We start from the raw sequence: 16029 nt of genomic DNA, 5'->3' as shown, positions 1-16029 counted from the left end.
CTGCCCAGTGGAAAGTTCACTTTGCATTCTAATTTGGCCCAAATGTTACTAATGAATTGCCTTGTCATCCTGACTTTTGTTCTGTACTCTCTACATCCAGATTTCTTGTTTGTCTGGTCCTTATGACTGCAACGTAGTGTATAAATGTGCACAGCATTTTGCAAACCAACAGCTCCCTGGGGAGGAAGAGGTTGTGGCCGCAAGAGGGATGGAGGTAAAGTGAGAGGATTGCCCTCACAGAAATAAATCCTTTCAGGTTTCACTGTCAGAGAGTAATCCTTTACTTTCGTTATTCTGGACCAGAATTATGGTGCCACTATGTTGGCAGAAAGGCCAGCCAATCCAATGCTTAACCCTGGAAGGGAAATTCTCACAAGTAAGAAATTTAAAGGGGGGAGGAGATGGCAAGCGCATCCCCAACAGCATCCCTGGGAATGCCACCACAGCCCACCAGTCATGGCCAGTGCTATTAAAGACATCAACACAGGGAAGGAGCCAGTGAACTAACAATAGGAATATGCTCAAGGCATGTGTCTCACTACACACAAGGCAACACCACTCATATCAGCCCCAATGGCACAGCCAGCAATGACAGGTCCAGATTTTTAATCCCTTTGTGCTTTATGACAACCACTGTTTTGGAGCACAAACGGAAGGAGGGAGAGGTCGTACAACGTGACACCTGCACAACTACCTGCCTGCACATAGCATACACAGCTCCCCCCCCCCCTTGGAAAAAGCTTCAAAACCCACCTAAGGAAGGGAAAGATTCATTTTTTTGCCAAGCAGCCAAGGGAATGGGGCGCGCGCGCACACACACACACACACACACACACACTGACAGCCACTGCCATTAATGAATCACTGAACAGGGCATAGGACTAGCAGAAGCAGGAGACAAGAGTTTGAGCCCTACCAGGGGGAAGCGACCCCACACGCCGTTAGCATGCCTGGCAGGGAGGAATGTCATATCAGGGTTCATGAAAGGAAGAGAGAGCACCCTGGACTCAAACCCACAGCACAAACGTCACACAGCAGTTGCCTAGCCACTCAGCCATAGTAGCAAGCAGCAGTCTTTACCTGCCCCACTCCCTGACAGATAAGATGTCAGGTATAATGCAGGTGGTTTGGCTTGGGGAAACAGCTTTACAGGCCAAATTAGGCCCACAGATCAGAGGTTTCCCCAATGCTGCTGTAACTTGGCCAGCAATGACAGTACTTAGAGAAAAGTGTCTGGTTTTTGCCAGCAGAGTTTACCTGCATGTGGGAATGAGAGCCTTCTCTGCATTTCCCTGTATTTTTGGGGAGGAGGATGTTACAGAATTACGGTTCAAAGAAGACACAGTATTCACATTTGGCAATGTGACAGTGGGGAACAATGCAGAGTTGGAGCAGTAATCCATTATGCTACAGCATGTGTTTTCCTGCAGCCTGTGATTACATGCGTCCCTGTCTCCACGTCTTTCCCTGTTCCCTTGTGTTCGCACTGCCAGTTCCTTGGGGGCAGAGATGTGTCCCCTTGTACTATGTCCCGGAGGGACATAGTAGTGGTAGAAAAAAGATACCGCACTTTTGCTCTGTTAGGTTTTGCATCATGATGTGACATCATCGGCATCAGCGCATCATGACCATAGTGTTTTGCCAGTGCAGTTAATAGAAAGAGCATCCCTCATGCTGCTTACAGAGTCACATTTTGATGTCTTTCTTCTTCTTACATTTTCTTCCAAATATGAAGTAGTATAAATCCATATACTGCACTGTATTACAGAATGCATCTAACTAATCTGTACAACTAATTTAAACACACATAACAAACGTGTGATGTTTTAAAGAGCAATACTACTAGCTAAAACTAAACATTTAAATACACAGGTTTTTCTAAAGTGCAACAGGACAGTATCACGATCTGAAAAATTGTGAAACTTGCTCTGGGCCGCTGAGAGCATTCTGTGAGTTCTCTAATTGTTCTGAGGTAAAATAGAAGACAGAAAAAGACAGGCGCTCTATGTGAAGCCGCAAGTGTTTCTCCACTGTCAGCTGTCTTTCCTATTGGACAGCATTGGGTTTCTGAAGGATAATGGACTTCACCCATAGTCTTGAGAACAGATACTTTTAAACACATACAAAACCAGCAATGCTTGCAATCTAAATATGTGCTCTGAATGGCTTTTCTAGAATTCTCTTTTCCAGCCTCACCTCCTCCTCCCTGCCTATGTCAAGCTCTTCACATATTTAGGGCTCCGAGAAAAACTGAGTGGGAACATCGCTACTTGCACACATGTAATCCCACAAGCAGAACCAACAGGATAAATGGCCACACCCCCTAGATTGACATAATTATTATCAGCATGGGAAACAGGACCACACGAAGAGATGGAGCTCACTGCCAAATCCAAGCTGCATCTTGGACTCTTGCCACTGATGTATATAACTCTCTGTGACACAGCAGCAGCATCCAGTAATCTGCACATAGTTCTATGTATGTTTAGGACTATGTGCCTATCCATATATTGATATACAGTGAGTGCTAAACTGCCCCACCGCCATGCTCACTCTAGCTGGGCCTGCCTCACCACTTTTGATGTTATGATCAAGAGCTGGGAAAGAGTACAGTGATACCTTGGTTTTTGAACAGAATGCATTCTGGGAGTCCGTTTGACTCCAGGAACTATTCAAAAACCAAAGCGCAGCTTCTGATTTGCTGCAGGAAGCCATGGAAGCCACACTGGATGTTTGGCTTCCGAAAATTATTCAAAAACTGGAACACTCACTTCTGGGTTTCGATTGTTCGGGAGCCGATTTGTTCAGGAGCCAAGGCTTCCAAGGTATGACTGTATAGGCAAAAGTAGTTCAAGGAAGGAGTGGGTTGTTGGAAGTGCAAAAATGGATTCTGGGGAACTTCAAATATTGAACCTGTGGTTTTCTGGAGCACAGAAGAAGTCTGTCTCCCCATATGCCTTCTTTGTTTATCGGAGTCAATAGTATGAGAAGGTGATAACAGACTTCCTGTAAGATTTCAACACAGACCTCTAGCAAAGTAGAAGTTCAAAACAGAGGCACAAACAACAGCAGGCAAGTGACCCAAAATGGAGTCCTTTTGTATCAAGAGGAGACAAAGTGCTTAGGACTTTCTAAACCATGATGACCAGTGCCTTTTTGGTATCTGCTCCAGTGTCCAATCCAAGAAGCAGACTCTGATGCAACCTGGGACTCTCCATTTTCCCTTTTCTTTTTCCATTTTCACACTGCTTTCCTCCTCCTCTTTTGGTGCCTCCCTCCTTCCTTTCCAACTCCATAGCAATGGTTGCCTGGAGCCATCCATGCTCTCCTGATCCTTCTCTAGATGCCCACATACACCCCAAGTAGCATTTTGTTATATAAAAGAAAACCTCTCTTCCATCACCCCATACAGGTGGAACTTATTGCATCTGCCACATGCTAAAAACAGAAGCCTGGCCAGAAGCAAAAGATTGTAAAAATGGTCCTGCATAGAGCCCTTTAAAAGAATGGGAACAGGGGAAATATTTATTAAGAAATGTCATGCTTACAAAATTTCTGAAGGGTATTGAAACCATTAAAAGATCAGGCTAAAATCAGTTTACAACCAGGGAGATAAAAACATTAAACCATAGCGAGAGAGCTTTGTATTCTGGGTAGCAATATGAAAAAGGTCCCGTCTTGCATCTTAGGTTCAACCAACCATGTTTCTGAAAGTGGTGGGAAGCACTAATGTTGAATATGGGGTGGGGAGATATCTTAGAATGATGGTGTTGGAATGGGTCTTGGAGGTCTTGTAGACCAACCTCATGTCCAGTGCAGGTAACCCACCACTACAGCATCCTTGATAGGTGCTCAGCCTGCCTCTGTTTAGCAACCTCTAATGAAGAACAGCCCACCACTTTCTGGCGCAGGCTCTGTGCCAAAACAACTTGTGCTGTGAGGAAGTTATTTGCTTGTAATTTGAACTCTTTGGTTCAGGTCGTGTCCATTGGAGCAACAAAAAACAAATTTGCTCCAACAGCAGTGGAATAGCACTTAAAAATTTGGAGATGGCTATCGTATTGTGTCTCCCGTCATTCAGATAGCCTGCTCCCAAAAAAAGTTTGGGGCTTTGAAGTTAACTCCAAGGATTGAGCCTTGACATGACCTGAGAGCCAGTGCAAGTAATGAGTAATAGTATCAGTAAAGTGAGTGTCAGAGACCAGACAGGCCACTTCATTTTGCACGCACATGATCTCCCTTCCATCAGAGTAGTCACCCTCTCAACGTTCTGATGGCTAATGTGACAGATCTCCAGAGATCTCCCAAGCGTTTGCTCCCAGGGAAGGTTGTCCCATCACAATAATAAACTTTCTCTTAAGAAGATAAAGACCTGTTGACTGTTTTCATGAAATATTATTTGCAAGCAACCAGGCTTTGAGCCAAATTCTGAGAGGAACCAAGCCCTGAACAGCTGTTTTCACCAAACAAGCTCGACTTTTCGGAGAGTCGCAGGTACCTGGCAAAATCCTTTGGAATTTCCCAAGGAATGTGACCTGTGCATTGTTCTTAACACACAGGCTTGAGGACTTACAGGGTGGCCAAAACCAACATACTTTGTGGATTTCCTCTAATCAGCCCAATTTGCTTCTCTCACTCGTGTTTTCTTCAGTGATGTGGAGAGTTTGGTTCTCTGTTTTAAGCTAATTGAGAGTGACCCTCATGTTCTTGTCATGCTGCCAGTGCAGCTGTCATAAAGCATGTTTCAGGACCCCTGGAAACACCCTATTTGTGCAGTAGTTTCTCCCTATGCAGAGAGTTATTTCCTGCTTTTAATAATGATTTTGCTCTGCGGTGGAAGTGGGCGAAAGGCAAGGGAGGGGGAAGCTGGGTCTTAAATCAATACTGCCGGAGAAATCTGCTTCCACAAAGAGCATGTTTCCTCTTAGAATTGCAAATGAACATGAACAAACATCCCCTCCTCACACTCAATTCTTTAGTTTGTTATTTTGTTTGCGTGCCTATAAAACCAGAAGCTTGGATGGGAAGAGAAGAGTTAAAAAAGAAAAAGCCATATGGCAATAGCAGGAGGTCTGGCCACCCCACCTTAGGCTCATGACAACATGCCCTACATTTAACCTACAGTCAGGAACTAATTAACAACACAGATGGGAGTGAGCTAGCATATGTATTAAGAGGAAAAAAATTAATACCCCAAAGGTTTTAATCAGAAGCCTTGCCTCTTTCTGGGTTAGAAGCCTAAGCATTGCCATAGGAAACTGCAAAATATATAGATGGGGAGGCAGTGCCTGGTAGTGGTTAGAGAGTGGGGCCCTCTTCCGGCAGCAGCACTGGGGTGCTGCATGACTATAGGTAAGTCACAAAAAGCTGCTTACCTGCTTCAGTCTGATCAATGGGGAACGGAGATCAGCACTCTGGGTTTTGTAGTCTGAGTATTGGGGCAATGGGAATGTTTTTGTAAAAGCAAAGGAAGTTTTAAAAGATGTCCCTGCTGTATGAACGCAGGGACACAGGGAAATGGAAACTTAAGCTTAATTAACTTCTTATTTTGTACTACATGATTGAAGAGCCTTAATTTATAGATTGGTGGGTGGAGCTCCATACTTCTCCACCTTGTTTCTGAGTGGTGGTTGCTCCAATTTTAAAATCAGGGATTCCTTTCCCTTTGAATACTGGTTGCTGGGGAGCACAGGTGGGAAGAGGGTTCAGCTCCTTCTTGTGGTCCTTTCAGATGCCATCAGCCCTAGCAGGGGTGCCAACTCCTGGGAGCTGAGACCTTCCCCCCATTGGGGGGGCAGGCCCCCCAATGTCCACCAAAAATTGGGGTGGAGGAGGCCAAACGCGAGCTGAGCGCAGTGCCACTTCAATGGCCAGCTCATACTTGGTGGAGGAGGAGGCAGGAAGAGGAGGAGACACTGGCCGCTGAAGCCACACTCTGCCCACCCTCCTCCTGCTTGCATGGACAGAATGATCATAATAGTGCAATGTTGGATTCCTCCCTTTGTGTGGCTTGCAGCAAGTAGATAAACCCAAGCAACATTCTGTCCCCTTAAATCAGTGATGGCCAAACTTGGCCCTCCGGCTGTTTTGGGACTACAACTCCCATCATCCCTAGCTAACAGGACCAGTGGTCAGGGGTGATGGGAAGTGTAGTCCCAAAACAGCTGGAGGGCCGAGTTTCGCCATCACTGCATATACACTGTGAGGCTATTAGTTTTGTGTGTTTTGACTTTGGTTGTTACGTACATCCCTTATGCTGAACAAAATGATAACATAACAGTAAATTCCATATACAAAGATAGAATTTCACATACAGGGGGAACCTTTGTCCAAACTGGGGAAAAAAAATTAAAAAAATTTAAGCTATAGATGTATTTAAGATACAATGAGTTTTATGTATTTTCTTCTCAATGTTGGCAAGTTACTTGCCTGCCATTGGCTGTGAGATCTGTCACAAAGCTCAGGTTTTCCCAACTTATATCAGACAAGTTTCTGCCACGTGCCGTCTTTCTGGGATTTGCCCCAGCAAGGCATTACTTTGGATGGAAAGAATGTTAGAAGACACCAAAACCAGGTCCTAAATCTCAAGACAAGCCTGAAACAAACCAGGTTTTTCCTTTTGCCGAATGGTTTAAAATGGAAAGTTGGAAATACATAAATTAGGAGTGAAAGGTTCAAACAATTTCTCCGGCGGGGGGGGGGGGCTGAGTCCTTTCCTATCTGTGGAGAGAAAGAAACTCTTGCCTAAAGCCCCATTTAGCTTTGTATAAATAATTTATAGAAATGCATATGTATGTATACACTTATATATCTGATAAACGTATAAATCACTTTATATTATTTTTTGGTAGTGGTGTATTTATATACATTTGGGGGGCATGAATTCCTTAGCAGGGCTCATTATATACGACTAGTGCATGGTGTTCTTTTATTAACCACAGCGTTTTGATCGCAGGCTACTATTTGCTACTAAAATAAGAGTGGTGTCTCTGTGTGTGTGCGCGCACATAAATATTCATAATTGTGGAATAAATCTCTTCATTTCAAGGAAGTTCCTGGGCCGGAGGTTTCTAGTGCTGATCTGTCAGAAAAGCATGTGATTTGACTGCGATGGTAACGAATGATCAAAAAGTACTAGTTGGGGCAGGAAACCACCAGGGTCTGCCTGCCCAGCATTTGAGAGTGTATTAACACAGATCCATTAGCGCTGCACGCAGCCCTCGCTGCAAACATCTCCCTGCTGCCAGGGGCTCCAGCGTAAATGACTGCGGCGAGGCTTTTCCTTGAACTCGGCTGTTGGCTAACTGGATCAGCATGGCAAGTCAATACACATTGTCCTTTTGGGTTGTGGTGGAATGTCCGGCTCTTCCTTCTGACTTTCTTCCAGAGGCCACCCACTATGGAACCAGAATGCAAGCTGGATCCCTTGCCCAAATAAGGAGCACATCCTTTAATGGCTATGCTGAGCAAGGGACTGGACTGGGCATGTGCCGAGAGGGATCTTGGCATAGATCAGGGATAGCCAGGAAATGATTGGCAGCACGACTGACAAATACAAGCCTTCCAACATGGAGAGAGAGGAAAAAAAGAACCTGTTGTTGTCAAATACCTGTTGAAGCGCTGTTAACTGGCATTTCCAGTTCAGCACGGCCTGCTGCAATCTCTTCCATTCCGAGGCCAGCTATGGCTAATAGCAAGGTGTTGGTTCCAACTCTTTGTCACCTTCACCAATGCCACCCACTGTCAGAATATCAGCAGAGGTAAGTATAAGGACATACATAGGAAGCTGCCTTATCAGACCATTGTTCCATCTAGCTCAATATTGTCTACACTGGCAGGGAGATGCTCTCCAGGGTTTCAGGCAGGGTTTTCTCCAAGCCTACACTGGAGACACCAGGGATTGAACCTGGGACCTTCTGCCTGCAAAGCAGATTCTCAACCACTGAGCTACAGGACTCCTCCTAGGTATGGTACTTGGAATAGGCTGAGGCTGAGTGGCCACCGTCCCCCTTGATTTCTTCCTCTCTCAAAAGTGGATCAGATGTCCACAACTGTGCCTGTCCCCTGGTATCCTGGACTCTGTGCCATTCCACATTGATTTTTCTTTTCTGCAAAGGCACTGGGGGGCATTTTCTAGTAGTGCCTTACAGATATGCTGTTTTGGTTGTGCTGCAAATCTGGTGTGTAGCAGTGATGTCTCGACTCTGGTTTGCGCATCAGGCAGAACTCCCTGTTAATATGAAAGAGCTTGAAAACGAGTTGCATGTGCTCTAGCGGAGAAGTGAGGCACCTGTGGCCTCCAAGGTCCATGGCCTTCTAAACTTCAAACTCCCATCAGTCCTGGCTGGGACGGTCCAGGATATTGGGAGCAGCAGCCTTGATTGCCACAGCTTTTCCATCCCTATTCTAGTGGTGTAATAGACTGGACTCTTCTCCTTTCTGCAGCCAAGCCCAGCAACATACTGCTACTATGGGAGGTGGAGATGAAAAGGATGTGGCAGTAGCAATACAGTCTGTGAGCCTTGAGGTAAGGAGTTACTGGAGATTTCTGGGTTTGGTTTAGCATTGCATGAGAACAAGGCCATGGTCTTTCTCTGTGACTGGAGTAGTTTGAGGGGGGATTTAATCCTCTGATCCAGCAAGCCTAGTTCTGCTAGAGCATCACTTTGGGTAAAGGGGTGTAGAAAGGTGGGGCAGGGGGCTTGTTTTTCTTTCCCCTCCAGATGTGCACTGCAAGCAAAGCCCCAAATCACTGTGCTATGTGCTTTCCACATACACCCTCTTGAGTCTAACTTGGCAACTGGATAGCAGATGTTCCACCGCAGAGGCTCAGATTTAGCTCAGAGTTTTTCAGTTGGTATTCCCTATTATCAATACTTGAATTAAGTGAAGAATCCTAGAGTCATCCTGCCTGCAGCCGTCCCTTGGTGGACTTGAACCACCAACCTTCTGCTTAATAGCCAGAGTTCCATTTAGGAGGACCACAATGGGCACTTGAGCAGTAGTTTGGGGGCAGGGCAAAACATGCTCCCATACATAAGAGCCAACTCCAGGGGGGCGTGGGGGTGTGGGCACCCACAATAATATAATGGTGAGGGCAAGTCACCCACAAAGTCAATGAAAAAGGCTGGCAGGCAGCAGCGGTGCTGCCTCCGAGAGAGAAGCAGTTCAGCTCCACCCTCCTCAGATGTGGAGGCAAAGTCTTTCTGCCTCTGCATCCAAGCCCCTCCCATGGAAAAGGAGGCCTCGCTGGATGCTGGTAGCAGGAGAAACAAGAGTCGCAGCCACCGCCGGCGGCTGCAACGTGGACATGCGACATCACACGCACACGCCTGCACATAGTGCATGTGACGTCACACGTACTATGTGCAGGCATGCGCATGTGACGTTGCACGTCCGTGTTGCAGCAGCGGGCACCCACAATCCTGCGGGTGAGATGGCGCCCCTGCTCCCATATCCTAATTTAGGGCTTTCATGAAAAGTAGCGATTCCAGAAGCCCCCAGCCCCTGTCCTGCAGTTTGTACTTCGTTTTTTTCTTAGGTTTCATCTGTCACAGCACTTCATGTGTGTTACTGGCTTCTGCCAATACTTTTGTCTGTACATTGTGTTCCTGTTTGTGGTAGGCATGTTATTAATCTCCAAGCAAAACCATAATGCAAAACTGGCATCAATAATAAATCATGGCTGTTGTCCAGTTGGGTAACAAGTGTTACTATCTACTCAATCAAAATTCAGAGAATGTGGCTTGTGATTTGCATTTTGTTCCTTAATATGCCTATAAACATGGTCTGTTTCAGGGTGGATGTCTAGAAGCTTGCTCTAGAATGGGCTATCAAAAGAGGTAGCTAGTAAAATTTCTAGATGCAGGCTTTCCAAACAGCGCTGAGATTAGGGTACTTGCTCAATACTGGACATTATTCCCAAATATAATGCCTTCTACATAAAATGTTCTGTTGATGCTGGAATATTCCCACTACACAACTATGATTTACAATTTGTTGACATCTTTATTGTTTAGTAAGGCTTTTCCTATAATTATTGCAACATAATTATCACTGGATAACATTGGATTGAAAATACTCGGAAGCAGCTTTGACAGCAAACCCAGATGAATTACAATTCCATTTTTATGTGTCTAGCTTTTCCCAAATGATTTCTCTTGGGCTCAGCTGCAAAGGAAACTTTTCTGTAGAATTAAAAGGCCTCATTTGCATCAAAGGTATGAATTACAATAAGATTATGATAAAGTGAGTGATACATGCATTTTTTAAAATGCACAATTATTTTCCATTGTTTGTACAAGCTAGTTAATATTTACTAATTAGTGTTTCCATCACCCTGAAGATACAAAACCCCTCAAGGTCTGCTAGGACTCTGTCAAGCTTTCAAACAAGATGGGTTAATCCATTTTTTAACTAACAACAATATACCAAGCTGGGGATGTGCATAGAGGTCTCCCATCATCATTTAAGACAAGGAGGTAAAATCTGTGGCAACAATTCCCATCATCCCTGACCATAGGCCATGCTAGGTGGGTCTAATGGAAGTTGGCTGACAATATCTGGAATGTTTGCACAGGTTTTCCACCCCTGATTAAGATACTTCAACCGGCGCATCAGATCCATATTGGAATGGGGAAAGTCCATCACAGTAATGAACTGTACCTTTCTCGGAGCTGTTGCATGAAGTGTTACAGATAGCAATGGTTGGAGGAACCATATCTCTGAGAACATCTGCCATGGTGTGCTTTGAATTGGGTTGCAGTTTGTGTCACCCTGGACATATCTAAACACAGAGAGATCAAGGACATTTTGGTCAAGTGCAGTTAGCAAACAGCCAAAGAAGGCCATGGCCCAAGACACATAATTGTCAAAAAGCAGCACTGGCATGGTCTAATTTTTTCCTTGTACTCTATTGGTTAAAGAGGCTTTTCTGTGCCAGCTAGCCTAAGGCTCATGATTTCCATAATTGGGCGTTGTTTTTCATGATGAATGGGGGGAGGGAAGTTTATTAAAGTTATTTTTAGTGGTCGGCCAAGTTTGAGAGCAACAGATCTAAAAACTGGCCATTGTGGTTTCTTGAGCATATGTGTGAGTGTCTTCCATAACCTATATTTTGGAAAGCAGAATATGAGTCCATAAATTATAGGGATTGGGATGAGGGAAGGCAGGGGTGGGGTAAGAGAATCAAGAATGGTAGAAAACATTTCACTTTCCGGCAGATGGCCAAAGGGCGAACATCCCATGAATGGCCAGTCAGCAAAATCTTTTGTAAGTACTTGCAGAGTAGTGGTTTAGCCCTATGCTTTAGTTGAGATGCCTTCATGGCAGGCAGTTGCACTAGGTGACCCTCAGGGTCCCTTCCAACACTACCTTTCTATGTTTCTATGATTCTCTATATTCCAAGAATGTGGAAGTAGGTGGTGGGAATCTTCTGGGGATTTTGTAGGTGATGGGATGGATTGTCTTTCTATCTCGTGCATCAAAAAGTGGGAAGGAAAGGCATGTACTATCCTGTGAACTCTATTGACAAGCACACTCATGGTCAAATATTTTGATGTTTCTTATTTGATGGTTTCTTATCTGAGCAAAACTGTAAACCGCCAAAGTGGGCAACCAAGACAATTGCTTCTTCCACCGGCAGTTTAGGAGCGCTCAGTTCATTAGCATGTGTTTTTGTGTGTGGTTCTTTGTTTTCTTGTTTTCATTAATTAAAAAAATAATTATACAGCTGGATGAATAAATATCCCGAAGGATAACGTGTGTGCTGAACTGCCAGCAGCTTATGCATTTGACTGCTAACTCTGCTTGCTCTCAGTACGTTTAGTCTTTGCAAATCATGTCCTGACATGCAGCACATTTTGGTATCTGTTCCCACACCTATAAAAAGATACATAAAGCAGGAATCTTTTGTAGGCGCCTTTAAATAACACCAAGCACACTGAAGTACTGCACGCATGATAATAGGAGGAAATTAATTCCCTGGTTTTATGGAATCCTGTACGCATTTACTCGGGAAGTTGAGCATCCCACTGAATTCAGGGGTGTTTACTTGTGATTAACCTGCCAGTTTTCCAACCTGTTTCAGTGCATTTTTATTCAGAAATAATCCCCACTGGGTTGAATGGGACTTATTCACCCAGGCAGGGGTTCATAGTATTGCCACCTTCCTATGATCTTTTTCTATGTTATAAATTGTAGAATTGTCATGTGTGATCCTAGAGATGCCTTCTCAAAAGTAAGTTGTATTGAGTCCAATGAGTTTTACTCAGTAGCTGATGGTGTGGTGGGACACTCATGCTCACTTGAACTCTGGTCAGTCACATCGCTGTTGCCTACCAGGAGAGGAGGGGAGAGAGGTGGGGAGGTTGTCATGGTGGAAAATGCACCAGCAGGAGTACCTGATTGGCTCCCCCATGCCAGCTCCACTGCCACCTTGCCCCTCCCCCTCTATCTCCCAGTAAGCAACAGCAATGGGACCAACAGGAGGTCAGGTGAGCGGTGCTTCCTCCTCACCCCATCCACTACTACTCCCAGGAAAGTGAGTATACACACTTTCTTGGGGATAAACCATACTGAATCCAATGGGGATTAATTCTGAGAAGACAGGCATAGGATTGCACTGTAAATGTCACTGTTTATAGATTTGTAAGCAAGTTTCAGTGCCGACTTCTGCTGAAAGATGCAATCCTTTGCTACTTACTACTAACTTTGTTACTAACAGAGTAATTCAGATGTAAAGGTAATTCAGATGTGGAAAGGTTAACTTTGGATGGTATTTTTCTTGTTTCCTCAAACATACATCACAGCAACTCAGTTTTTAGTACAATTGCAAAGTGATCTCAATCTGTCCAATTCAGAGTGTAGGCGTTTGGTATATATCCTCTATTGTTTCAGTTGTTATCGTGTTATGTGCATGTGGTGTGCATGGACTTGCAACCCAACTTGGTGCAAGAGAATGATGGGTAAGAAATATAATGAACTGTGTATGTGCATATATTTTTATGTGTATAATATACAGTGGAAACTTTTCCAAGAGAGCTGGGTATGTCAAGGCTGTATTGGAGGCCACAGTTTCTGATTTGAAAGGCCTGCCTACCGAAGCTCCTGGCTTGTGGGTTTTGTTGAGTAGTTACTGATAGGGCAGAGGCACTCTGGCCATGCTCAGAGGCATTCTCATTAGCACTGTATGTTCCAGGGTGAATAGTCAGTAGAATCTGTGGCCAAGCTCTGTCTCAAATGTTGCAGTTTTACTGTATCTGAAAATGCTGACTGGGCGGCAAAAGGTCTGGATGAGTTCTTGGGAACTGCTGTTTTCGCAAGTAGCAACTACATGTCAAGGCAAGGGGAGAGATGGACTTTTGCAGGCCTGCACCAGGCCAATTCTGGGCTTCTGACCTATTTTGAAGCCTTAAAGCTTCCTTTCCAACCCCTTCCATCCAGGTCTTCTTACATTTCTATAGCAGGGCCAGCCCAATACATTTTGGCACCTGAGGTGAACCACAAAATTGTGCCTCTGGGGAAGAAAGGTTGAGTAGCTGCATTGGGATCTGCTACCCCTGTGGATCCTGCCACCTAAGGTGGTCACCTCACCTTGCCTCATGGGTGAGCTGGTCTTGCAAGGCAGCTGGCAGAAACTGGCTTATTTCCACACATACACCCCAAGCAGTCTGCCACAAATGACTGTGTTTGAATGCGTCAGGAACGATGTAGGTTGAAGCGGAATGTTACAGGCGGGTGTGGGGGACTCCCTGGTCCTGAATGGGGCAACTGTGTCCATGGAGGAGCAGGTCAGTTCTGTGTCCAGGGCAGCTGTGTGTCCAGGGCAGCTGTCTACCAGCTCTATCTGGTACGCAGGCTGAGACCCTACCCGCCCGTGGACTGTCTTGCCAGAATGGTGCGTGCTCTAGTTATCTCCTGCTTGGACTACTGCAATGTGCTCTACGTGGGACTACCTTTGAAGGTGACCTGGAAACTACCACTAATCCAGAATGTGGCAGCTAGACTGATGACTGGGAGCGGCTGCTGAGACCACATAACACTGGTCTTGAAAGACCTACATTGGCTCCCAATACATTTCCGAGCACAATTCAAAGTGTTGGTGCTGACCTTTAAAACCCTAAACAGCCTTGGCCCAGTATACCTGAAGGAGCGTCTGCACCCCCATTGTTCAACCCAGAAACTGAGGTCCAGCCCCAAGGGCCTTCTGGTAGTTCCCTCACTGCGAGAAGCAAAGTTACAGGGAACCAGGAAGAGGGCCTTCTAGGTAGAGGCGCCCGCCCTGTGGAAAGCCCTCCCATCAGATGTCAAAGAAATAAACAACTATCTGGTGTTTAGAAGACATCTGAAGGCAGCCCTGTTTAGGGAAGTTTTTGATGACTGATGTTTTAATGTATTTTTAATCTTTTGTTGGAAGCTGCCCAGAGTGTCTGGGGAAACCCAGTCAGATGGGTGGGGTATAAAGGTATATTTATTTATTTATTTATTTATTTAATTATTTATTTATTTATTTTTATTATTTTTTTATTATTATTAAGTTTGACATCCTCTGCTTCTTATGGGAAAGGGAAGGAGGTTTTCATTTGCCTGCCTTCTAGGCTAGGGGTAAAGGGTATTTATGTGGCCCCACACTTCTAGATAAAAGGCTCCCACCCCCCAATTCTGTAGCTGTATATCCATCAGAGGGCGTACTTGGACTTGTAAGCTCTGGGGAGGGCCCCCAGATTTCAACACCCTTAACAAACATGAAAAAGGTTCTTAAAGAGTAGATTATTGTGGTCATCTGGAAACAGATAATTGTATACGTTTGTATTCCCACCTCATGGGAAAATATGCTCACAGATCCATCTTAAGAAGCAATGAATATACTTTCTGGAAGGAGAGTAATGTTTTCAGAGGAAGAAAATTGTCCAGTTTTGCGAGGTGGGAGGGGGATATTTGCAACAGGAGCACATCCTTAAAGAAAGATGTGAATTGTGCATGTCAAGTAAGAAACAAAAGCTCATTTACTGAGCAAAGAAAGTTTGTGACTCAAAATGTGACCCAGTTCTCTAAGCTGCCTAAGAGATGTCTCTTTATACATGAGCTGATTTTTCAGAACCCCTTTTTCTGTTATGACCTCACACCACAAGACTGCCTCACTTGATGTGATTTGTCTCTGAGTTTCCACAATGAGCTCACTGCTGAGTCTTGTGTGTAGAAAAAGATGTGCTCTCTGTGTGTTCTTTCTCACAAAAAAATATATAGAAAAGAACTTCTATGAATAGTTATGGTGTGGGGAGTGTGTGGCATAAACTTTCATAGGCAATAGCCTGACTTACTGCATTCAATGCCCAATGTAAACTCATACACATGGAGGCATGTTGAAGTTGATGGTAAAATGTATCTGAAGTGTCTTAGGCAAGGTGTGGACTGAGACAATGGAAGACAAGGTGTAGGCAAGATGAGAGTGAGAGACATCATGTCTACATGGCCTTAAATGCAGCACTGTCCACTTCTGAGGGGAAAGAGCCACCCCGTGCCTGAGAGTGTTGAACTGCATGTGTGTACATGCACCCCTTCTGCCCCACAGCTGTGGAGCTCTTTTCCTCCAGATGCCTCCCAAAAGCCATGCATGAAGCAATTCAGAAATGCTTCAAAACATCTTTTTCTTTGGGTCCCGGCCTTATCAGGAAGGTGGACATTATATGTTTTAATGGTGTGTTTTTTAAGAGAGAGAGAGATTTCACGTATTATAAGTTACCCAAATAAGAGCATCATATATGAGCACCAAGGTAACTTATAATTGTGTATGATAATACTCAAGGCTAATAATTGAAATAAATAAATCAAAATTATGATGAGAGACACTCAGATCTTTTAATCCCTGCTCTGTATCATTGCCTCTGAACTGCCCTTTGAAGTTACCTTTTGCTATAAATGTTTGCCTGCTGTCATTATTTAGAAGTGTGTGGCATCAGGCCACACCATGAACCTGGCTCCAGAACCAGTTCAGCAGTCTCCCAATGTGAATTCCCTGGTATGTGCATC

At 44.7% G+C, this 16029-nt stretch overlaps 1 protein-coding gene across 8 annotated transcripts in view; it reads left to right on the top strand.

Moving 5' to 3' along the window:
- The window catches only part of BDNF (brain derived neurotrophic factor), a 72596-nt gene that overhangs the window by 46929 nt on the left and 9638 nt on the right, over window positions 1–16029 (top strand). Inside the window, exons 1-2 of one of the 8 annotated variants that reach the window (XM_081883165.1) lie at window positions 7382–7760; window positions 8446–8527. The exons of 6 other annotated variants lie outside the window; for them this stretch is intronic. In XM_081883165.1, the coding sequence (XP_081739291.1) occupies window positions 7684–7760; window positions 8446–8527 (159 nt within the window). In that variant the 5' untranslated portion in view covers window positions 7382–7683. Of the gene's footprint in view, window positions 1–7381; window positions 7761–8445; window positions 8528–16029 lie in introns of those variants that run through there. One more of the 8 variants, XM_081883166.1, reaches the window with a different exon arrangement.

The sequence above is a fragment of the Podarcis melisellensis genome, assembly GCF_964234715.1.
Source record: "Podarcis melisellensis genome assembly, chromosome: 1".
Classification (NCBI taxonomy): domain Eukaryota; kingdom Metazoa; phylum Chordata; class Lepidosauria; order Squamata; family Lacertidae; genus Podarcis; species Podarcis melisellensis.
This window is presented reverse-complemented; position numbering and strand designations above follow the sequence as displayed.